Source organism: Macaca mulatta, chromosome 13, assembly GCF_049350105.2.
Source record: "Macaca mulatta isolate MMU2019108-1 chromosome 13, T2T-MMU8v2.0, whole genome shotgun sequence".
Classification (NCBI taxonomy): domain Eukaryota; kingdom Metazoa; phylum Chordata; class Mammalia; order Primates; family Cercopithecidae; genus Macaca; species Macaca mulatta.
This window is the reverse complement of record NC_133418.1, coordinates 51005503-51028326: the sequence shown is the minus strand read 5'-3', so window position 1 is coordinate 51028326 and position 22824 is coordinate 51005503. Positions and strand designations below refer to the sequence as shown.

General features: G+C 43.9%; 1 protein-coding gene and 1 long non-coding RNA gene across 3 annotated transcripts; one reads left to right on the top strand and one right to left on the bottom strand.

The window, feature by feature from the left end:
- Positions 1 to 12: 12 nt before the first annotated feature.
- Positions 13 to 20270, bottom strand: LOC144333733 (uncharacterized). The gene is made up of 9 exons (XR_013402699.1): positions 20164 to 20270; positions 12563 to 12667; positions 11808 to 11913; positions 8221 to 8326; positions 7484 to 7588; positions 4608 to 4713; positions 3883 to 3987; positions 2846 to 2951; positions 13 to 104 (listed from the first exon to the last, which is right to left on the bottom strand). It is a non-coding gene; the product is annotated as an uncharacterized LOC144333733 (long non-coding RNA).
- Positions 5145 to 22824, top strand: C13H2orf78 (chromosome 13 C2orf78 homolog). Of its 2 annotated transcripts, none has more exons than XM_077959230.1 (3): positions 5145 to 5368; positions 18813 to 19583; positions 20744 to 22824. In XM_077959230.1, the coding sequence occupies exons 1-3, from the start codon at positions 5272 to 5274 to the stop codon at positions 22666 to 22668; spliced, it is 2793 nt and encodes a 930-aa protein (XP_077815356.1). In that variant the 5' UTR covers positions 5145 to 5271; the 3' UTR covers positions 22669 to 22824. The 2 variants fall into 2 exon arrangements, with proteins under 2 accessions (XP_077815356.1, XP_001105691.3); XM_001105691.5 differs by lacking the exon at positions 5145 to 5368 and adding an exon at positions 13964 to 14060 and having other exon boundaries at positions 20744 to 22668.

Below are 22824 nucleotides of genomic sequence, written 5' to 3'. Positions count from 1 at the left end.
TATTGGGCTTACCTTTCAATTTGCTAAAAGACACAATATTGGGGTGAGAACAAACTCAGTTATAGTTGCCGCAAGAAAATCCAGACCAAAGGAGAATAGGATTTCTAGAAAGTAATGAGACATAATAATGAATAACATAAATGAAGTAATATGACATAAAACAAAATGGAAAAAATATATTATGATTATTTCCTTCAGTGTACAGAAGTCATGGAAGTTCCGGACTATCTAGCTACATAAAAAATATTAAATTGTCAGTTCTGTTAATACAAAATAGGTGTGTCGAATTGTCACAGAAACCAAAAAATTCACACAAATCTCTTTTTTCCTACACCCTCACTTTGCCTGTTTCCTATTCTCCACTAAATGCTTTAACTCTTCATTTGGCCTGGCCTTTGCACCCAAGCATGACTGACAGGAAATCCTAAAGGCCCGAGATTCTATAGTGGCTGTTTGCAAGGGAGAGGAGGCTATAAGTAACTGCCACACTGGATCCTCTTATGTGAGAAGAAAGAAAGTATCCTGAATGCTTCTTGCATATAAAACAGCGGGAAGGCAGGGCGTCTGTGTGGCCCAAGGAGCCAGAGGTAGCAAACTATGGGCAAAAGAATTGTGACCACAGGCTAGAAGAGGGAAGGTCTGCAGTCAGCCTTGTCTTCTACCTCTCTGGTGTTTGCTTCTAATGAGCAGAGTCTGTTTTCCAAACATCAGGACACTGAAAAGAAGACTCCTGCTCTGGAAGTTGACAAGAAGTAATATCCACGAATGTAAAAATGCAAGATCAAGACTTGGCCCAGAAACAATGCCTAAAATCAAGGGGTTAAAAAAGGAGAGCAGAGCAGAAGAGAGATCCTGGTTCAACCTGGCCCAGCCCAAAGAAGGTAGGATTCAAGGAGAAGAAACTAAAGGAGAAGAATCTTGGACCACATCATTTCCTACAACGAGTAGTCAATGAACTTTGCTCCTCAACCAAATTACAAAACAGGGTTCTTTAATCCCTTCCTTTGGCCCTTAAAAGTGTCAGTACGACTGGGCGCAGTGGCTCACGCCTGTAATCCCAGCACTTTGGGAGGCCAAGACGGGCGGATCACGAGGTCAGGAGATCGAGACCATCCCGGCTAACACGGTGAAACCCCGTCTCTACTAAAATTACAAAATTATAGCCGGGCGAAGTGGCGGGCGCCTGTACTCCCAGCTACTCAGGAGGCTGAGGCAGGAGAAGGGCGTAAAGCCAGGAGGTGGAGCTTGCAGTGAACTGAGATCATGCCACTGCACTCCAGCCTGGGCAACAGAGCGAGACTCCCTCACAAAAAACAAACAAACAAACAAAAAAAAGTGGCAGTAAATTCATTAATCAGATTGACTGAAATGGTTTTAGAACAACAGTAATTGCTCAACTTAGACGTCCCTTTCCTTTCTCCCCAAGGATATTGTGTGTGTACTACATAATTATAAATGCATAGCATTATATAATATGAAATATAACATATAAAACCTAAATGTTAATTATATGAGTGAACATTTATGAGAAACATTCAGATGATCTCCCTAACATGAGAGCCTGGAGGAAAGAGGGACTATCACGACTGTCTTGTAGATTCCACCTCCCCAGAGCTCAGCCACTTAGTGCTGTTGCAGTTTTCCTACCATTTATGAGAAACATTCAGATGATCTCCCTAACATGAGAGCCTGGAGGAAAGTATCACGTCTGTCTTGCAGGTTTCACCTCCCCAGAGCTCAGCCACTTAGTGCTGTTGCAGTTTTCCTACCACCTCTGCCAGCCAATCCTGTCTGGTTGGGAATCTGACCTCCCTATTGGCTATGGCAGACCTTTAAACTGCCTGCTTTGTGACATCATTCTGCCACCAAACCTACCACCACCTGGTAGAATCTTGGGGTTTGCTGGGAGTGGCCTGTACATTTGTATCATCGCAAGTGGCCAGTGACCAGTGACCGGTGACCAGTGGCCTTCATACTGGACACATGCACTCGTTGGCTGGAGCCACCCAGACATCCGCTAGTATCGTCTCTTCATCCTTTGTATCTGCAGTTGATGTTTCTTCTTCTCTGACCATGTCAGGTAAAGAAAGAAACTTTTTAAAAAGGTTTTCATGAGATTTCTTTCCCCCTAAATTTAGATTCCTTTCCCCCTATAGTCCCAAACAGCTTGGAATAACAGGGAAACTCTTGAAGTAGAAATCTAGAGACTTCATTACAGTTTTGCCTTTGATATTTACTAGCTGTGTGACTTTAGATAACTTATTCTCATGGAGTCTGTTTCCTCATCTGTTACATTAGGATAATAAATTGGTTATTCCTTCTGGTCCTTTTCTTTTCTAATACTGAGTCTTAAAGGGTATACATATAGAAAATGAAATCAGAGACTTTCTGAGAGTGTTCATTTCAACAGAAACAGAGAAAAACCCAAAGTGGCATAGAAAAGTAGCAATATGTTCTGAGATGTTTCATTTGTAATAGTCTCCCTCCACTAATATTTCTACTTTCCTATTTTAAATTTAGTGACGTTTAGTGATGTTTTAAATAATATTCAGCCAGGCACGGTGGCTCACACCAGTAATCTCAGCACTTTGGGAGCCCATCTCCCTCACTAATATTTCAACTTTACTCTTTTAATTTTAGTGATGTTTACTGATGTGTAGTGATGCTTTTAATATTCAGTTGGGCGTGGTAGCTCATGCCTGCAATCTCAATGCTTTGGGAGGCTGAGGTGGGTGGATCGCTTGGGCCTGGGAGTTCACAACCAGTCTGGGCAACTGGCAAGACCCCCATATCCACAAAAACTTTTAAAAAATCAGCCAGGGTTGGGGGTATGCCAGCTACTCACGAGGCTGAGGTGGGAGGATCAGAGGACTGCTTGAGCCCAGGAGGTTGAGGCTGCAGTGAGCCATGTTTACACCTCTGGACTTCAGTCTGGGCGACAAAGTGAAACCCTATCACAAGCAAACAAACAAACAAAAGTAATATCCACGTTTTGGAGATTCCTATCTAAACTAGGTGGAAAGACAAAATGGAGAGTACTGGGTTATAAGGAGGCAGGTATTCTAGGGTAAGGAATTTGGGATTTTAATTAAAGCAGAAAGTCAGTGTCCTCTACTCCTTCCCCTTGGGATACGCCCTGGAAAATGACAAAATGATTTTAAAAGAAAAAAATATATTTTAAATTTGAAAAAATGTAGAGGGACAAAAGAGTGAAATCTATTCAGAGTAGGGCCAAATGAAGCTGGATTCAGCAAATGCTTAGATCAATGGAGTAGGAAGGAAATGCACTAGAATACAGTGTTCCTAGGAAAGGCCGCTTATCAGAAGTCACATTCACTCACTTTTTTCTGTTGAACATTTTAGAAATATGTTTTAGAGGCTGGGAACGGTGGCTTACACCTATAATCCCAGCACTCTGGGAGGCCGAGGTAGGCTGATCACCTGAGGTCAGGAGCGTGAGACAAGCCTGACCAACATGGAGAAATCCCATCTCTACTAAAAACACAAAATTAGCTGGGCGTGGTGTCACGTGCCTGAATCCCAGCTACTTGAGTGGCTGAGGCAGGACAATCGCTTGAACCTGAGAGGTGAAGGTTGTGGTGAGCCAAGATCACGCCATTGCACTCCAGCCTGAGCAATAAGAGCGAAACTCAGCTTCAAAAAAAAAAAAAAAAGAATGAAAGACATATGCCTTAGAAATGATGCTTCCAGGCGGGGCGCGGTGGTTCACACCTATAATTGCTGCACTTTGGGAGGCTAGGCAGGCGGATCGCCTGAGGTCGGGAGTTGGAGACCAGCCTAGCCAACATGCTGAAAGCCTATCTCTACTAAAAATATAAAAATCAGCTGGGTGTGGTGGTGTGCACCTGTAATCCTACCTACCTGGGAGGCTGAGGCATGAGAATAGCTTGACCATGGAGGCAGAAGATGCAGTGAGCTGAGATCGTGCCACTGCCCTCCAGCCTAGGCGACAGAGGGAGTCTCCATCTAAAAACAAACAAACAAACAAACGATCAATTCAGGTATCTCTAAAAGCTTACCACCAAGGAAAATGATTATATCCATAGATTTCCTCCCCCAAACCAGCTTAGTCCACACGTAAATCATTAGCAACTCGGCCCTAACTCATTTTATCACAGTTACAAGAGAAGTTAGTGAGAAAAGCACGAACTAGGAAATCAAAAACCAACGCAAGCCAGGTCAACTTGGGCTGACTGCAGACATCAGTTCCTTAAGACTGGACACACAGCACAACTCACAAAAGTGCTTTCTTCACAGACCCACCTTTAATTTCCTCCACAAAACCCATCAGGTCACCATAGTGCATGATGTTTCAAAATAAACAACCATCATGAGAAAAACATGCAGTATGCCTTACAATGTTGTATTCCTTAAAAATATGTAGAAAAACCAGAGCATTTCAAAGCAATGCACAGGCTGGGCACAGTGGCTCACGCCTGTAATCCCAGCACTTTGCAAGGCTGAGGTGGGAAGATCACCTGAGGTCAGGAGTTTGAGACCAGCCTGGCCAACATGGTGAAACCCTGTCCTTACTCCAGCTACAAAAATTAGCAGGCATGATGGCGGGCGCCTGTAGTCCCAGCTACTCAGGAGGCTGAGGCAGGAGAATGGCGTGAAGCCAGGAGGTGGAGCTTGCAGTGAACTGAGATCATGCCACTGCACTCCAGCCTGGGCAACAGAGCGAGACTCCCTCTCAAAAAACAAACAAACAAACAAAAAAGCGGCAGTAAATTCATTAATCAGATTCACTGAAATGGTTTTAGAACAACTGTAATTGCTCAACTTAGACGTCCCTCTCCTTTCTCCCCAAGGATATTGTGTATGTACTATATAATTATAAATGCATAGTATTATATAATATGAAATATAACATATAAAATATAAATGTTAGTTAATTATGTGAGTGAACATTTATGAGAAACATTCAGATGATCTCCCTAACATGAGAGCCTGGAGGAAAGTGGGACTATCACGTCTGTCTTACAGGTTTCACCTCCCCAGAGCTCAGCCACTTAGTGCTGTTGCAGTTTTCCTACCACCTCTGCCAGCCAATCCTGTCTGGGTGGGAATCTGACCTCCCTATTGGCTATGGCAGACCTTTAAACTGCCTGCTTTGTGACATCATTCTGCCACCAAACCTACCACCACCTGGTAGAATCTTGGGGTTTGCTGGGAGTGGCCTGTACATTTGTATCATCGCAAGTGGCCAGTGACCAGTGACCGGTGACCAGTGGCCTTCATACTGGACACATGCACTCGTTGGCTGGAGCCACCCAGACATCCGCTAGTATCGTCTCTTCATCCTTTGTATCTGCAGTTGATGTTTCTTCTTCTCTGACCATGTCAGGTAAAGAAAGAAACTTTTTAAAAAGGTTTTCATGAGATTTCTTTCCCCCTAAATTTAGATTCCTTTCCCCCTATAGTTCCAAACAGCTTGGAATAACAGGGAAACTCTTGAAGTAGAAATCTAGAGACTTCATTTCAGTTCTGCCTTTGATATTTACTAGCTGTGTGACTTTAGATAACTTATTCTCATGGAGTCTGTTTCCTCATCTGTTACATTAGGATAATAAATTGGTTATTCCTTCTGGTCCTTTTCTTTTCTAATAGTGACTCTTAAAGGGTATACATATACAAAATGAAATCACAGACTTTCTGAGAGTGTTCATTTCAACAGAAACAGAGAAAAACCCAAAGTGGCATAGAAAAGTAGCAATATGTTCTGAGATGTTTCATTTGTAATAGTCTCCCTCCACTAATATTTCTACTTTCCTATTTTAAATTTAGTGACGTTTAGTGATGTTTTAAATAATATTCAGCCAGGCACGGTGGCTCACACCAGTAATCTCAGCACTTTGGGAGCCCATCTCCCTCACTAATATTTCAACTTTACTCTTTTAATTTTAGTGATGTTTACTGATGTGTAGTGATGCTTTTAATATTCAGTTGGGCGCGGTAGCTCATGCCTACAATCTCAATGCTTTGGGAGGCTGAGGTGGGTGGATCGCTTGGGCCTGGGAGTTCACAACCAGTCTGGGCAACTGGCAAGACCCCCATATCCACAAAAACTTTTAAAAAATCAGCCAGGGTTGGGGGTATGCCAGCTACTCACGAGGCTGAGGTGGGAGGATCAGAGGACTGCTTGAGCCCAGGAGGTTGAGGCTGCAGTGAGCCATGTTTACACCTCTGGACTTCAGTCTGGGCGACAAAGTGAAACCCTATCACAAGCAAACAAACAATCAAAAGTAATATCCACGTTTTGGAGATTCCTATCTAAACTAGGTGGAAAGACAAAATGGAGAGTACTGGGTTATAAGGAGGCAGGTATTCTAGGGTAAGGAATTTGGGATTTTTTTTTTTTTTTTTTTTTGAGACGGAGTCTCGCTCTGTCGCCCGGGCTGGAGTGCAGTGGCCGGATCTCAGCTCACTGCAAGCTCCGCCTCCCGGGTTTACGCCATTCTCCTGCCTCAGCCTCCCGTGTAGCTGGGACTACAGGCGCCCGCCACCTCGCCCGGCTAATTTTTTGTATTTTTAGTAGAGACGGGGTTTCACCGTGTTAGCCAGGATGGTCTCGATCTCCTGACCTCGTGATCCGCCCGTCTCGGCCTCCCAAAGTGCTAGGATTACAGGCTTGAGCCACCGCGCCCGGCCGGAATTTGGGATTTTAATTAAAGCAGAAAGTCAGTGTCCTCTACTCCTTCCCCTTGGGATACGCCCTGGAAAATGACAAAATGATTTTAAAAGAAAAAAATATATTTTAAATTTGAAAAAATGTAGAGGGACAAAAGAGTGAAATCTATTCAGAGTAGGGCCAAATGAAGCTGGATTCAGCAAATGCTTAGATCAATGGAGTAGGAAGGAAATGCACTAGAATACAGTGTTCCTAGGAAAGGCCGCTTATCAGAAGTCACATTCACTCACTTTTTTCTGTTGAACATTTTAGAAATATGTTTTAGAGGCTGGGAACGGTGGCTTACACCTATAATCCCAGCACTCTGGGAGGCCGAGGTAGGCTGATCACCTGAGGTCAGGAGCGTGAGACAAGCCTGACCAACATGGAGAAATCCCATCTCTACTAAAAACACAAAATTAGCTGGGCGTGGTGTCACGTGCCTGAATCCCAGCTACTTGAGTGGCTGAGGCAGGACAATCGCTTGAACCTGAGAGGTGAAGGTTGTGGTGAGCCAAGATCACGCCATTGCACTCCAGCCTGAGCAATAAGAGCGAAACTCAGCTTCAAAAAAAAAAAAAAAAGAATGAAAGACATATGCCTTAGAAATGATGCTTCCAGGCGGGGCGCGGTGGCTCACACCTATAATTGCTGCACTTTGGGAGGCTAGGCAGGCGGATCGCCTGAGGTCGGGAGTTGGAGACCAGCCTAGCCAACATGCTGAAAGCCTATCTCTACTAAAAATATAAAAATCAGCTGGGTGTGGTGGTGTGCACCTGTAATCCTACCTACCTGGGAGGCTGAGGCATGAGAATGGCTTGACCACGGAGGCAGAAGATGCAGTGAGCTGAGATCGTGCCACTGCCCTCCAGCCTAGGCGACAGAGGGAGACTCCATCTAAAAACAAACAAACAAACAAATAAACAATCTAAGGATCAATTCAAGTATCTCTAAAAGCTTACCACCAAGGAAAATGATTATATCCATAGATTTCCTCCCCCAAACCAGCTTAGTCCACACGTAAATCATTAGCAACTCGGACCTAACTCATTTTATCACAGCTACAAGAGAAGTTAGTGAGAAAAGCACGAACTAGGAAAACAAAAACCAACGCAAGCCAGGTCAACTTGGGCTGACTGCAGACATCAGTTCCTTAAGACTGGACACACAGCACAACTCACAAAAGTGCTTTCTTCACAGACCCACCTTTAATTTCCTCCACAAAACCCATCAGGTCACCATAGTGCATGATGTTTCAAAATAAACAACCATCATGAGAAAAACATGCAGTATGCCTTACAATGTTGTATTCCTTAAAAATATGTAGAAAAACCAGAGCATTTCAAAGCAATGCACAGGCTGGGCACAGTGGCTCACGCCTGTAATCCCAGCACTTTGCAAGGCTGAGGTGGGAAGATCACCTGAGGTCAGGAGTTTGAGACCAGCCTGGCCAACATGGTGAAACCCTGTCCTTACTCCAGCTACAAAAATTAGCAGGCATGATGGCGGGCGCCTGTAGTCCCAGCTACTCAGGAGGCTGAGGCAGGAGAATGGCGTGAAGCCAGGAGGTGGAGCTTGCAGTGAACTGAGATCATGCCACTGCACTCCAGCCTGGGCAACAGAGCGAGACTCCCTCTCAAAAAACAAACAAACAAACAAAAAAGCGGCAGTAAATTCATTAATCAGATTCACTGAAATGGTTTTAGAACAACTGTAATTGCTCAACTTAGACGTCCCTCTCCTTTCTCCCCAAGGATATTGTGTATGTACTATATAATTATAAATGCATAGTATTATATAATATGAAATATAACATATAAAATATAAATGTTAGTTAATTATGTGAGTGAACATTTATGAGAAACATTCAGATGATCTCCCTAACATGAGAGCCTGGAGGAAAGTGGGACTATCACGTCTGTCTTACAGGTTTCACCTCCCCAGAGCTCAGCCACTTAGTGCTGTTGCAGTTTTCCTACCACCTCTGCCAGCCAATCCTGTCTGGTTGGGAATCTGACCTCCCTATTGGCTATGGCAGACCTTTAAACTGCCTGCTTTGTGACATCATTCTGCCACCAAACCTACCACCACCTGGTAGAATCTTGGGGTTTGCTGGGAGTGGCCTGTACATTTGTATCATCGCAAGTGGCCAGTGACCAGTGACCGGTGACCAGTGGCCTTCATACTGGACACATGCACTCATTGGCTGGAGCCACCCAGACATCCGCTAGTATCGTCTCTTCATCCTTTGTATCTGCAGTTGATGTTTCTTCTTCTCTGACCATGTCAGGTAAAGAAAGAAACTTTTTAAAAAGGTTTTCATGAGATTTCTTTCCCCCTAAATTTAGATTCCTTTCCCCCTATAGTTCCAAACAGCTTGGAATAACAGGGAAACTCTTGAAGTAGAAATCTAGAGACTTCATTTCAGTTTTGCCTTTGATATTTACTAGCTGTGTGACTTTAGATAACTTATTCTCATGGAGTCTGTTTCCTCATCTGTTACATTAGGATAATAAATTGGTTATTCCTTCTGGTCCTTTTCTAATACTGAGTCTTAAAGGGTATACATATAGAAAATGAAATCAGAGACTTTCTGAGAGTGTTCATTTCAACAGAAACAGAGAAAAACCCAAAGTGGCATAGAAAAGTAGCAATATGTTCTGAGATGTTTCATTTGTAATAGTCTCCCTCCACTAATATTTCTACTTTCCTATTTTAAATTTAGTGACGTTTAGTGATGTTTTAAATAATATTCAGTCAGGCACGGTGGCTCACACCAGTAATCTCAGCACTTTGGGAGCCCATCTCCCTCACTAATATTTCAACTTTACTATTTTAAATTTAGTGATGTTTACTGATGTGTAGTGATGCTTTTAATATTCAGTTGGGCGTGGTAGCTCATGCCTGCAATCTCAATGCTTTGGGAGGCTGAGGTGGGTGGATCGCTTGGGCCTGGGAGTTCACAACCAGTCTGGGCAACTGGCAAGACCCCCATATCCACAAAAACTTTTAAAAAATCAGCCAGGGTTGGGGACATGCCAGCTACTCACGAGGCTGAGGTAGGAGGATCAGAGGACTGCTTGAGCCCAGGAGGTTGAGGCTGCAGTGAGCCATGTTCACACCACTGGACTTCAGTCTGGGCAACAAAGTGAAACCCTATCACAAGCAAACAAACAAACAAAAGTAATATCCACGTTTTGGAGATTCCTATCTAAACTAGGTGGAAAGACAAAATGGAGAGTACTGGGTTATAAGGAGGCAGGTATTCTAGGATAAGGAATTTGGGATTTTAATTAAAGCAGAAAGTCAGTGTCCCCTACTCTTTCCCCTTGGGATACGCCCTGGAAAATGACAAAATGATTTTATTTTATTTCATTTTTTTTTTTTTTTGAGACAGAGTCTAGCTCTGTTGCCCAGGCTGGAGTGCAATGGCCGGATCTCAGCTCACTGCAAGCCCCGCCTCCCGGGTTCACGCCATTCTCCTGCCTCAGCCTCCCGAGTAGCTGGGAGTACAGGCGCCCGCCACCTCGCCCGGCTAATTTTTTTTGTATTTTAGTAGAGACGGGGTTTCACCGTGTTAGCCAGGAGGGTCTCGATCTCCTGAACTCGTGATCCGCCCGTCTCGGCCTCCCAAAGTGCTGGGATTACAGGCTTGAGCCACCGCGCCCGGCCCAAAATGATTTTAAAAGAATATATATATATATATATATATATATATATATTTTTTTTTTTTTTTTTTTTTTTTTTTTTTGAGACGGAGTCTCACGCTGTTGCCCAGGCTGGAGTGCAGTGGCGCGATCTCGGCTCTCTGCAAGCTCCGCCTCCCGGGTTCCCGCCATTCTCCTGCCTCAGCCTCCTGAGTAGCTGGGACTACAGGCGCCCGCCACCGCGCCCGGCTAATTTTCTGTATTTTTAGTAGAGACGGGGTTTCACTGTGGTCTCGATCTCCTGACCTTGTGATCCGCCCGCCTCGGCCTCCCAAAGTGCTGGGATTACAGGCTTGAGCCACCGTGCCCGGCCCAAAAAATATATTTTAAATTTGAAAAAATGTAGAGGGACAAAAGAGTGAAATCTATTCAGAGTAGGGCAAAATGAAGTTGGATTGAGCAAATGCTTAGATCAATGGAGTAGGAAGGAAACGCGCTAGAATACAGTGTCCCTAGGAAAGGCCGCTTATCAGAAGTCATATTCGGTCAGTTTTTTCTGTTGAGTTTTGACTTTTTGAGCATAGTTGACACTTGACAGTTTTTTGTTTTTGTTTTTGTTTTTTGTTTTTTGGGTTTTTTTGACACGGAGTGTCGCTCTGTCACCCAGGGTGGAGTGCGGTGGCCGGATCTCAGCTCACTGCAAGCTCCGCCTCCCGGGTTCACGCCATTCTCCTGCCTCAGCCTCCCCAATAGCTGGGACTACAGGCGCCCGCCACCTCGCCCGGCTAGTTTTTTGTATTTCTTTTAGGAGAGACGGGGTTTCACCGTGTTAGCCAGGATGGTCTCGATCTCCTGACCTCGTGATTCGCCCGTCTCGGCCTCCCAAAGTGCTGGGATTACAGGCTTGAGCCACCGCGCCCGGCTGACAGTTTTTAATATAAACATTTTAGAAATATGTTTTAGAGGCCGGGAACGGTGGCTTACACCTATAATCCCAGCACTTTGGGAGGCCGAGGTAGGCTGATCCCCTGAGGTCAGGAGCGTGAGACAAGCCTGACCAACATGGAGAAATCCCGTCTCTACTAAAAACACAAAATTAGCTGGGCGTAGCGTCACATGCCTGAAATCGCGGCTACTTGAGTGGCTGAGGCAGGAGAATCGCTTGAACCTGAGAGGTGAAGGTTGCGGTGAGCCAAGATCAGGCCATCGCACTCAAGCCTGGGAAATAAGAGCGAAACTCAGCTTCAAAAAAAAAAAAAAAAGAATGAAAGAAATATGCTTTAGAAATGATGCTTCCAGGCGGGCGCGGTGGCTTACACCTGTAATTGCAGCACTTTGGGAGGCTAGGCAGGCGGATCGCCTGAGGTCGGGAGTTGGAGACCAGCCGAGCCAACATGGTGAAAGCCTGTCTCTACTAAAAATATAAAAATCGGCTGGGGGTGGTGGTGTGCACCTGTAATCCTACCTACCTGGGAGGCTGAGGCATGAGAATGGCTTGAACCATGGAGGCAGAAGATGCAGTGAGCTGAGATCGTGCCACTGCCCTCCAGCCTAGGCGACAGAGGGAGACTCCATCTAAAAACAAACACACAAACAAATAAACAAACTAATGATCAATTCAAGTATCTCTAAACGCTTACCACCAAGGAAAATGATTATATCCATAGATTTCCTCCCCTAAACCATCTTAGTCCACACGTAAATCATTAGCAACTCGGCCCTAACTCATTTTATCACAGTTACTAGAGAAGTTGGTGAGAAAAGCACGAACTAGGAAAACAAAACCCAAGGCAATCCAGGTCAGCTTGGGCTGACTGCAGACATCAGTTCCTTATGCCTGGACACACAGCACAACTCACAAAGTGTCTTTTTCACAGATCTCCTCTTTAATTTCCTCCACAAAACCCATCAGGTCACCATAGTGCATGATGTTTCAAAATAAACAACCACTAAGAGAAAACCATGCAGTATGTCTTACAATGTTGTATTCCTTAAAAATATCACATGAAAAAAACATGTAGAAAAACCAACGCCTTTAAAAGTAATCTACAGGCCGGGCACAGTGGCTCACACCTGTAATCCCAGCACTTTGAGAGGCTGAGGAGGGAAGATCACTTGAGGTCAGGAGTTTGACACCAGCCTGGCCAACATGCTGAAAGCCTGTCTCTACTAAAACTATAAAAATCATCTGGGTGTGGTGGTGTGCACCTGTAATCCTACCTACCTGGGAGGCTGAGGCATGAGAATGGCTTGACCACGGAGGCAGAAGATGCAGTGAGCTGAGATCGTGCCACTGCCCTCCAGCCTAGGCGACAGAGGGAGACTCCATCTAAAAACAAACAAACAAACAAATAAACAATCTAAGGATCAATTCAAGTATCTCTAAAAGCTTACCACCAAGGAAAATGATTATATCCATAGATTTCCTCCCCCAAACCAGCTTAGTCCACACGTAAATCATTAGCAACTCGGACCTAACTCATTTTATCACAGTTACAAGAGAAGTTAGTGAGAAAAGCACGAACTAGGAAAACAAAAACCAACGCAAGCCAGGTCAACTTGGGCTGACTGCAGACATCAGTTCCTTAAGACTGGACACACAGCACAACTCACAAAAGTGCTTTCTTCACAGACCCACCTTTAATTTCCTCCACAAAACCCATCAGGTCACCATAGTGCATGATGTTTCAAAATAAACAACCATCATGAGAAAAACATGCAGTATGTCTTACAATTTAAATTCCTTAAAAATATATAGAAAAACCAGAGCATTTCAAAGCAATGTACAGGCTGGGCACAGTGGCTCACACCTGTAATCCCAGCACTTTGCAAGGCTGAGGTGGGAAGATCACCTGAGGTCAGGAGTTTGAGACCAGCCTGGCCAACATGGTGAAACCCTGTCCTTACTCCAGCTACAAAAATTAGCCAGGCATGATGGCGGGCGCCTGTAGTCCCAGCTACTCAGGAGGCTGAGGCAGGAGAATGGCGTGAAGCCAGGAGGTGGAGCTTGCAGTGAACTGAGATCATGCCACTGCACTCCAGCCTGGGCAATAGAGCGAGACTCCCTCTCAAAAAACAAACAAACAAACAAAAAAGCGGCAGTAAATTCATTAATCAGATTCACTGAAATGGTTTTAGAACAACTGTAATTGCTCAACTTAGACGTCCCTCTCCTTTCTGCCCAAGGATATTGTGTATGTACTATATAATTATAAATGCATAGTATTATATAATATGAAATATAACATATAAAATATAAATGTTAGTTAATTATGTGAGTGCACATTTATGAGAAACATTCAGATGATCTCCCTAACATGAGAGCCTGGAGGAAAGTGGGACTATCACGTCTGTCTTACAGGTTTCACCTCCCCAGAGCTCAGCCACTTAGTGCTGTTGCAGTTTTCCTACCACCTCTGCCAGCCAATCCTGTCTGGTTGGGAATCTGACCTCCCTATTGGCTATGGCAGACCTTTAAACTGCCTGCTTTGTGACATCATTCTGCCACCAAACCTACCACCACCTGGTAGAATCTTGGGGTTTGCTGGGAGTGGCCTGTACATTTGTATCATCGCAAGTGGCCAGTGACCAGTGACCGGTGACCAGTGGCCTTCATACTGGACACATGCACTCATTGGCTGGAGCCACCCAGACATCCGCTAGTATCGTCTCTTCATCCTTTGTATCTGCAGTTGATGTTTCTTCTTCTCTGACCATGTCAGGTAAAGAAAGAAACTTTTTAAAAAGGTTTTCATGAGATTTCTTTCCCCCTAAATTTAGATTCCTTTCCCCCTATAGTTCCAAACAGCTTGGAATAACAGGGAAACTCTTGAAGTAGAAATCTAGAGACTTCATTACAGTTTTGCCTTTGATATTTACTAGCTGTGTGACTTTAGATAACTTATTCTCATGGAGTCTGTTTCCTCATCTGTTACATTAGGATAATAAATTGGTTATTCCTTCTGGTCCTTTTCTTTTCTAATACTGAGTCTTAAAGGGTATACATATAGAAAATGAAATCAGAGACTTTCTGAGAGTGTTCATTTCAACAGAAACAGAGAAAAACCCAAAGTGGCATAGAAAAGTAGCATTATGTTCTGAGATGTTTCATTTGTAATAGTCTCCCTCCACTAGTATTTCTACTTTCCTATTTTAAATTTAGTGACGTTTAGTGATGTTTTAAATAATATTCAGCCAGGCACGGTGGCTCACACCAGTAATCTCAGCACTTTGGGAGCCCATCTCCCTCACTAATATTTCAACTTTACTCTTTTAATTTTAGTGATGTTTACTGATGTGTAGTGATGCTTTTAATATTCAGTTGGGCGCGGTAGCTCATGCCTGCAATCTCAATGCTTTGGGAGGCTGAGGTGGGTGGATCGCTTGGGCCTGGGAGTTCACAACCAGTCTGGGCAACTGGCAAGACCCCCATATCCACAAAAACTTTTAAAAAATCAGCCAGGGTTGGGGGTATGCCAGCTACTCACGAGGCTGAGGTGGGAGGATCAGAGGACTGCTGAGCCCAGGACGTTGAGGCTGCAGTGAGCCATGTTTACACCACTGGACTTCAGTCTGGGCAACAAAGTGAAACCCTATCACAAGCAAACAAACAAACAAAAGTAATATCCACGTTTTGGAGATTCCTATCTAAACTAGGTGGAAAGACAAAATGGAGAGTACTGGGTTATAAGGAGGCAGGTATTCTAGGGTAAGGAATTTGGGATTTTAATTAAAGCAGAAAGGGTCCCCTACTCTTTCCCCTTGGGATATACCCTGGAGAATGAGAAAATGATTTTAAAAGAAAAAAATATATTTTAAATTTGGAAGAAAAAAAAAAAGAAGCAGAAGGACAACAGAGTGAAATCTATTCAAGATAGGGCAAAATGAAGTTAGTTTTAGTAAATGCTTTTATCAATGACCTAGGAAGGAAACAGGCTAGAATAGAGTTTCCCTAGGAAAAGCAACTTATCAGAAGTCACATTCAGTTTTTTTTTTCTGTTGCCTTCTTGAACATAGATGACACTTGACAGTTTTTAATATAAACATTTTAGAAATATGTTTTAGAGGCCGGGCAGGATGGCTCACACCTGTAACCCCAGCACTTTGGGAGGCCGAGGTTGGCTGATCACCTGAGGTCAGGAGTGTGAGACAAGCCTGACCAACATGGAGAAATCCTGTCTCTACTAAAAATACAAAATTAGCCAGGCATGGTGGTGCTGCATGTAATCCCAGCTACTTGGGAGGCTGAGGCAGGACAATCAATTGAACCTGGGAGGCGGGGGTTGCAGTGAGCTGAGATCATGCCATTGCACTCCAGCATGGGCAACAAGAGTGAAACTCTCTCAAAAAACATATATATATGTTTTAGAAATGATGCCTCCAGGCCAGGCTCGGTGGCTCACACCTGTAATCCCAGCACTTTGGGAGGCTGAGGCAGGTGGATCACCTGAGGTTGGGAGTTCGAGATCAGCCTGGCTAAAATGGTGAAACCCCATCTCTACTAAAAATAGAAAAATTAACTAGGTGTGGTGACAGGTGCCTGTAATCCCAGCTACTCGGGAGTCTTAGGAAGGAGAATCTCTGGAACCCGGGAGGCAGAGGTTGCAGTGAGCTGAGATCTTGCCACTGCACTCTAGTCCATACGACAGAGCAAGACTCCATCACAAAAGAAAAGATATGATGCTTCCTATAAACAAGAAACTAATAAGTGGTTACCTAGAGAGCTGGAGGACATGTAATTTGCAGTGTGCTGTTTCTAATTTTTAAATTATAGGCCGGGTGCGGTGGCTCAAGCCTGTAATCCCAGCACTTTGGGAGGCCGAGATGGGTGGATCACGAGGTCAGGAGATCGAGACCATCCTGGCTAACACGTTGAAACCCCGTCTCTACTAAAAAAAAATACAAAAAAAACCAGCCGGGCGACGTGGCGGGCGCCTGTAGTCCTAGCTACTCCGGAGGCTGAGGTAGGAGAATGGTGTAAACTTGGGAGGCGGAGCTTGCAGTGAGCTGAGATCCGGACACTGCACTCCAGCCTAGGCGACAGAGCCAGACTCTGTCTCAAAAAAAAAAAAAAAAAAAAATTATATGGATGTTTCTCCTATTAATAATAATATTAAGTTTCTGAAAAAAGAATGTATCATTACTTGCATCAGAAAAACAATACCTTTGTGTGAAAAGTAGATTTCTAGTAAAAGCTGCTTTTTTTAATCTTAATACTTTTTTCCAAAAACAGAGTACATACTGATTTGCAATGAACTGCTTTTAGACCTAAGAATAAAAAGTCAAGCCATATATCAGCCACATATCTCTAATTCCATATCTATCTAAATCAAATTTTCTGGAGTCCTTTGAATTTTCCTACATTCAAAACATTTTTTAATTGGATTCTAGCAATTGTATTTTTAAGCTATGGGGATGTCATTTTCCTGGATGTTGGAGATGATCATAATCTAGGTTTTGAGGATAAATGTTACAGCTCTCATGATACTTTTTAAGGATTTTTTTCTGCTTGTTATGTGGCTACAACAATTTAAGGATTCTACTAAGATTAATACCTGTCATTTGCTGGGTAATATTCATAGAAATATGAATGAGCATAAAAATGGAATTCCTTTACTTATTTTTTGCATTCTATTTTGTACCAGTTTTTATTGAAATATCCACATATATTATGGCTATTTTACATTCACATTTACTGCGTTTTTCTGCTTGTTACACACTTTTTGCTGATACAGTCTCTCTATCTATATATGCTGGTTAGAAATTCATTCGTTCTATTTGGGCTGTTTCTTGGTTAATAGTATTCACTTAGAAAAAGAAAAAGTAGATATTATTCAGTTTCCTAATGTTGCATGTATGGTAGTAGCTTTAGTTAGTAATTTACTACATTCTGATGCTAGCTACATACCCCAGTTTTCATTAATATCTATATATTGTTTTAATTCCATGATTTTTTTTTTTTTTTTTTTTTTTTTTTTTTTTGAGACGGAGTCTCGCGCTGTCACCCAGGCTGGAATGCAGTGGCCGGATCTCAGCTCACTGCAAGCTCCGCCTCCCGGGTTCACGCCATTCTCCTGCCTCCGCCTCCCGAGTAGCTGGGACTACAGGCGTCCGCCACCTCGGCCGGCTAGTTTTTTGTATTTTTTTTAGTAGAGACGGGGTTTCACCGTGTTAACCAGGATGGTCTCGATCTCCTGACCTCGTGATCCACCCATCTCGGCCTCCCAAAGTGCTGGGATTACAGGCGTGAGCCACCGCGCCCGGCCTAATTCCATGATTTTATGTTTTTAATTATTTTGTCTGTTTTTTCAGAACTTACTATATCTTCATTATAAGCCATATGTAATCTATCACTTTTATTCATGTATGAATTATCACTGTTATTATTTTATAACTACTTTATAGACAAGCAGCCTGAAGCTCAGAGTTTAACTAGCTTTTTTCTTTCAAAAAGCATTTCTTGGCTGGGCGTTGTGGCTCACGCCTGTAATCCTAGCACTTTGGAAGACCAAGGCAGGCAGATAATCTGATGCCAGTGGTTCCAGACCAGCCTGGGAAACATGGCAAAACCTCGTCTCTATTAAAAATGCAAAAAGTTAGCCAGGCACAGTGGCATGCACCTATAATCCCAGCTACTCAGGAGACTGAGGCATGAGAATTGCTTGAGCCCAGGAGGCGGAGGTTGCAGTGAGCTGAGATCAAGCCACTGCACTGCAGCCTGGGTGACAGAGTAAGACTGTCTCAATTAAAGAAAAAAAAAAGCATTTCTATCAGGTAGTTATTTTGACTTATGATAAAAAGCCAGGCTTGAAGAGGGCAAAGAATGACCTTTTAGATTTACCAATGGCCTGGGTTAAATATAAAGTCTGGGACATGTCACATGACCTGCAGAAGCAAAATGTGACACTAAGGATTATAAAGGTAATAGCTGTACTGTATTCTAGTAGATCAAAAAAAAAATGCCATATTAAAAGTTCTGATTTCCTAGTTTCTGGTCGATGCTAAGAGAAAAGACTCCTGGCAAGGAAGTCAGGTTCTGTAAACTGGTAATGATATTAACATAATGGTAAAACTTAAACAGGTCAATCTGACCTCTCTCAGACTCATAAAATGAAATGTTAGAACATCTCTAAGGACCTCCTAGTTCTAAAATGCTCCAATTCTAGGAAATAGTTATGAGTCTATACTAACCCAGATTCAAGGGAAAGATAGGGAAGGGAGAAGGTTGCTTCTAGCCTAGGAAATAATGTACGAACCCAGACCACTTGGGTCTTCACATCTGTGTCCAAGTCAGAAGAGGACCAAACTGCCTCAGCACTCATGGCCATCATAAACTGTTTGGCTTTTGGTATCTCAGTGAGTATTGGTATTACAGGCTTCCTGATTGCAACAACCTTAAGATAATGCTGTTCTTCAAATAAGTGAGAATTTTTCAGTCTCATCGGTTTTTTTCATCTCTCTCTTGTTTCCTACAGAAGATTTCCAAAATACGTCTTTACCTGGAACTGCAAACTCTCTGCAGCTCTCTCTTCCTGTGGTGAGCAATGTGGCTTCCTTAACAGGAAGCATCTCCAACTTCTCCAGAGCCTCTGCTCCAGCCATCAGCTCAGCATGGCTACAGCCATCAGCCTCTGGCACCTCCTTCCAGCCAATCATGGGCAGTGCCTACCTTTATCAACATTCTAGCACAACTATGTTGTCTGGGGTTACTGGCATGTTGTCTGGGGTTACTGGCCAGAGCCATATCTCTACTTCAGCTGCCTCTTATCCAGGCATTTTTGAGTGGGATAGTACAGCAAGCACAGCAAAGAAGTCATCCTCACTCAGGGACTTCACTGTGACTGTCATTGACCAGAATACAGCTGTCTCTTCCATGTCTATGACAGCCCAGTATGATAAAACTTCAGATACCAATACTGTGGTCCCTCTGTATCCATCACTATCTGCCAGCCTTGTTCAGGGCACACTAACTCAAATTCCAAATCAGCAGGGCCATAGCCTGTCACTTCCCTACCAGATAGGAAGTCAGGTCTATTACTATAATCAAGGCACACTGGGACCTCAACTATCCTGCCTGCAATCCTATGGCTCTGTGTCATACACAGGATATAGGGCTTCTGCCCATCAACCAGAAATGGTGATGGTGCTAAAGGAGGTTCAGCCCACAAATGTCCTACCACCAGTCTCTACTTCTGGGATGTATTACTCTGTGTCTACTCAACCCATCACAGAAACCAGTGTTCAAGGTGAGTACAAACAGCAAGAAAGGAGAGAAATAATGTCAGCATTGAAAAAGAGGGTCAAATCTGTAGCTGTGTGATGAGTCCACGGATAGGTAGAATTTAAGTCCTGAGACTTCAACCACTATTCTTGGGCAGTGCTCTCCATTTGCAGACTCTATGTGAGAACACCTTATAGGTGGGAAAGTGGAACACTATAATGGCCATCTATGCTACATGTAAGAGAGTCCCAAGAGCATACTCAGGGATACATTGTTTAGTGCCCTGATCGATCACTTCCTCTGCACTACCACGCTGTAATATCCTTCCTTAATCTATTACTTTAGTCTCTTTGGAAGACACTTCAGAACTCTTATTTTGGCAGTGACATTTTGATTTTCCTTAACTTACAATAGGATTTAAGACCTTGTGTTGGCCGGGCGCGGTGGCTCAAGCCTGTAATCCCAGCACTTTGGGAGGCCGAGACGGGCGGATCACGAGGTCAGGAGATCGAGACCATCCTGGCTAACACGGTGAAACCCCGTCTCTACTAAAAAATACAAAAAACTAGCCGGGCGCGGTGGCGGGCGCCTGTAGTCCCAACTACTCGGGAGGCTGAGGCAGGAGAATGGCGTGAACCCGGGAGGCGGAAGCTTGCAGTGAGCTGAGATCCGGCCACTGCACTCCCGCCTGGGCGGCAGAGCGAGACTCCGTCTCAAAAAAAAAAAAAAAAAAAAAAAAAAAGACCTTGTGTTGAGAGATCCTCTCCAAAACAAACAGGCTCAGAATCTGTGCTTGCTTATATATTTCATGAGGAAGGGCTCCACTCTTTCCCCTAGTCCATGGTGTAAAGTGTTCTTATTCTCTCAGGAGAGTGGAGAGAATTGAAAGGACCCTATAAGAATGTGAGGCTTTATAAAACATCTCCTATTTTAAAAATCACTTTCACTTTTTGACTTACAACAACCCTATGAAATGCAAAGAAAACCAAGAAACAATCACATCAAATGATAACCAGTAAGAGAACAGTCACTGCCAATCTCCTAATACAGGTCTTGTCCATGGTCCTTAAGAAGAGCTAGTAGAAATGCCTTGCCCATGTTGGAAAGGTATCCGATTGCCGCATTGGTGTGTAGGGGGAGCATCTCACTTACCAGAGACTGACTTCTTCCTTGATTCCTTTGTAGTGATGGAAACTTCCCTGGGGATGGATACTTCCCTGGGATTGCAATCTCCAAGCCAGACATTTTGTCTGCCACAAACTCAAGAATTCTCCAAGTCCTTCAGTAGCAGAAATACCCAGATACTTGAGAGTAACCCATCACCTGAGCTTGGGGACATTTCAATGATAACTCCAGTCCAGAGTCCTACTAATCTCTTGACACTGTCTCCAGTTCCAAGCCAGGAAAAAAATGAGAATGAGAATTTGGATGAGATTAAAACCAACCTTTCAAAGCCTCTAGATGTCTACCAGATCCTAATAGGAAATCAAGATCCTCCACTACTTCCTTTAGAAATCCCTGATATTCACCCACTTCTGGCCTGCATTGATCCTCTTGGCCAAGAGGAGCAGCCTGGTTCTGAAAATGCCGATCTAAGAAATAACAGCCTGAGTCTTGAAGACCAAGGGATATTTGAAAATGAGATTGAGTCTAGCAGTGATTTGGCAGACATCACTACATTGGTGGAGGATACTCACCTCCCCCCAATCTTCAGTTCCTTACAGGATCTTGACCTACCCAAAAGTCCCTCAGCAAAGACAGCCAAAGATACCAGTGCCATCAAGGTAAATCAGGTGCAGGAAAAGTCATGTGTCATAAAGGGTCACTCTGATCAAGACAGGAAGAACAAGCATAAAGCTTCCGAGCCTATCCAGGGTGCTCCGAAGGCCAAAATCCAGCCAAAGAACCCAGAGTGCCTATTAGAGGGAGAAGTGGTTGTTTGCAGTGCTACAGTCAGTGACAGTGCTTCTGTGAACAAGGCCAAGCATTCTAGCAACAAACCTCACAAAGCTGCATCCAGCAGGATCAGCAAAGCGAAGAGCCATGGGCAGGAAAAGACCAAAGGGAACAGAAAAAACAGCTCCAAGAAATCTGAAGAGAGTAAGCAGTCAGGGAACAACATCAAGGTAGAAGAGAAGCAAACCATTCCCAATATGAAGCGGAAGAAAAATCAACCTGAGCTTAGCCAAGAGACCTTTAAAAAGCCCCGAAGCTCCCTGGGCATGCACATGCTGGAGTCCGTGCAAGTTTTCCATGCACTCGGGAAAAAGATCGATAAGAAAACTGGATTCTCTTCCTCCAGGACCCTGGGAAGCTCAAGCAACACCCAAAACCACCAGCCATTCCCAGCTCTCAAACCATGGCTGGATACCCAACGTGAGGGTAAAGGCCCGGAGAAAATTCAAGTCAAGGCCCAGAAACTAGATGATAGTGCTGAAAAAGAGTGTCCATCTCCATCCCACTCTGAGTTGCCACCACCTGGGAAGGTCAAGTTGATACCTTTGCCCTTTCTGGCCCTGGACAAACCTCAAGCTCGACCTGTTTCTCGGCGGCCAAACCCTCCAGCCTCACGTAAGCCTGCTGTGGCTTACCCTGCTCAACCTGATTCTACTAACTCAGCTCAATCGACTGCAGTCAATCCATCCCGACCAGCTCCTAGCAACACATCTTTGCCAGGTCCTGCCACACCAGCTCCGCCAATTTCGACCAAAGCAACCCAACCTGGTTCAGCCAACCCTACCCAGCCTACTGTCCCTCAATCTGCAGTTTCTAGGCCATCACTCTACAAAACATCATCTTGTACTTCTCTGCATCGGGAGCCTGTTTCCACTGCTGTGACCAATCTCCAGTCACTGCCCAAGCCTCAAAATCAATTTCTAATCCAAGACTTCAGCTTCCAACCCCGTCCATGGAGGAAACCCACTGTTCCTGAGCCAGTGATGTCAACGCCTATCACAGAAGAGCAGAGGCCAGAGCGTGAGGCCATGAAGAGAAAGGCTCAACAAGAGCGTGAGAATGCGGCCAAATACACCTCTCTGGGGAAGGTGCAGTTTTTCATTGAAAGGGAAAGAGAGATGGAAATTGCTGAATACTATGGCTACACAATCTAAGAGCTGAGATTGTTGGTTTTACTTTGGATACCGCTGGTTTTCCACATATATAGATAGATACTAATTTATTTATTCTGATATATTTTTAAAACATAATAAAGAAATGTAATAGAATTGATTAATAGATAAGTAATAAAGAGGCCTTTTCAGTTTTGA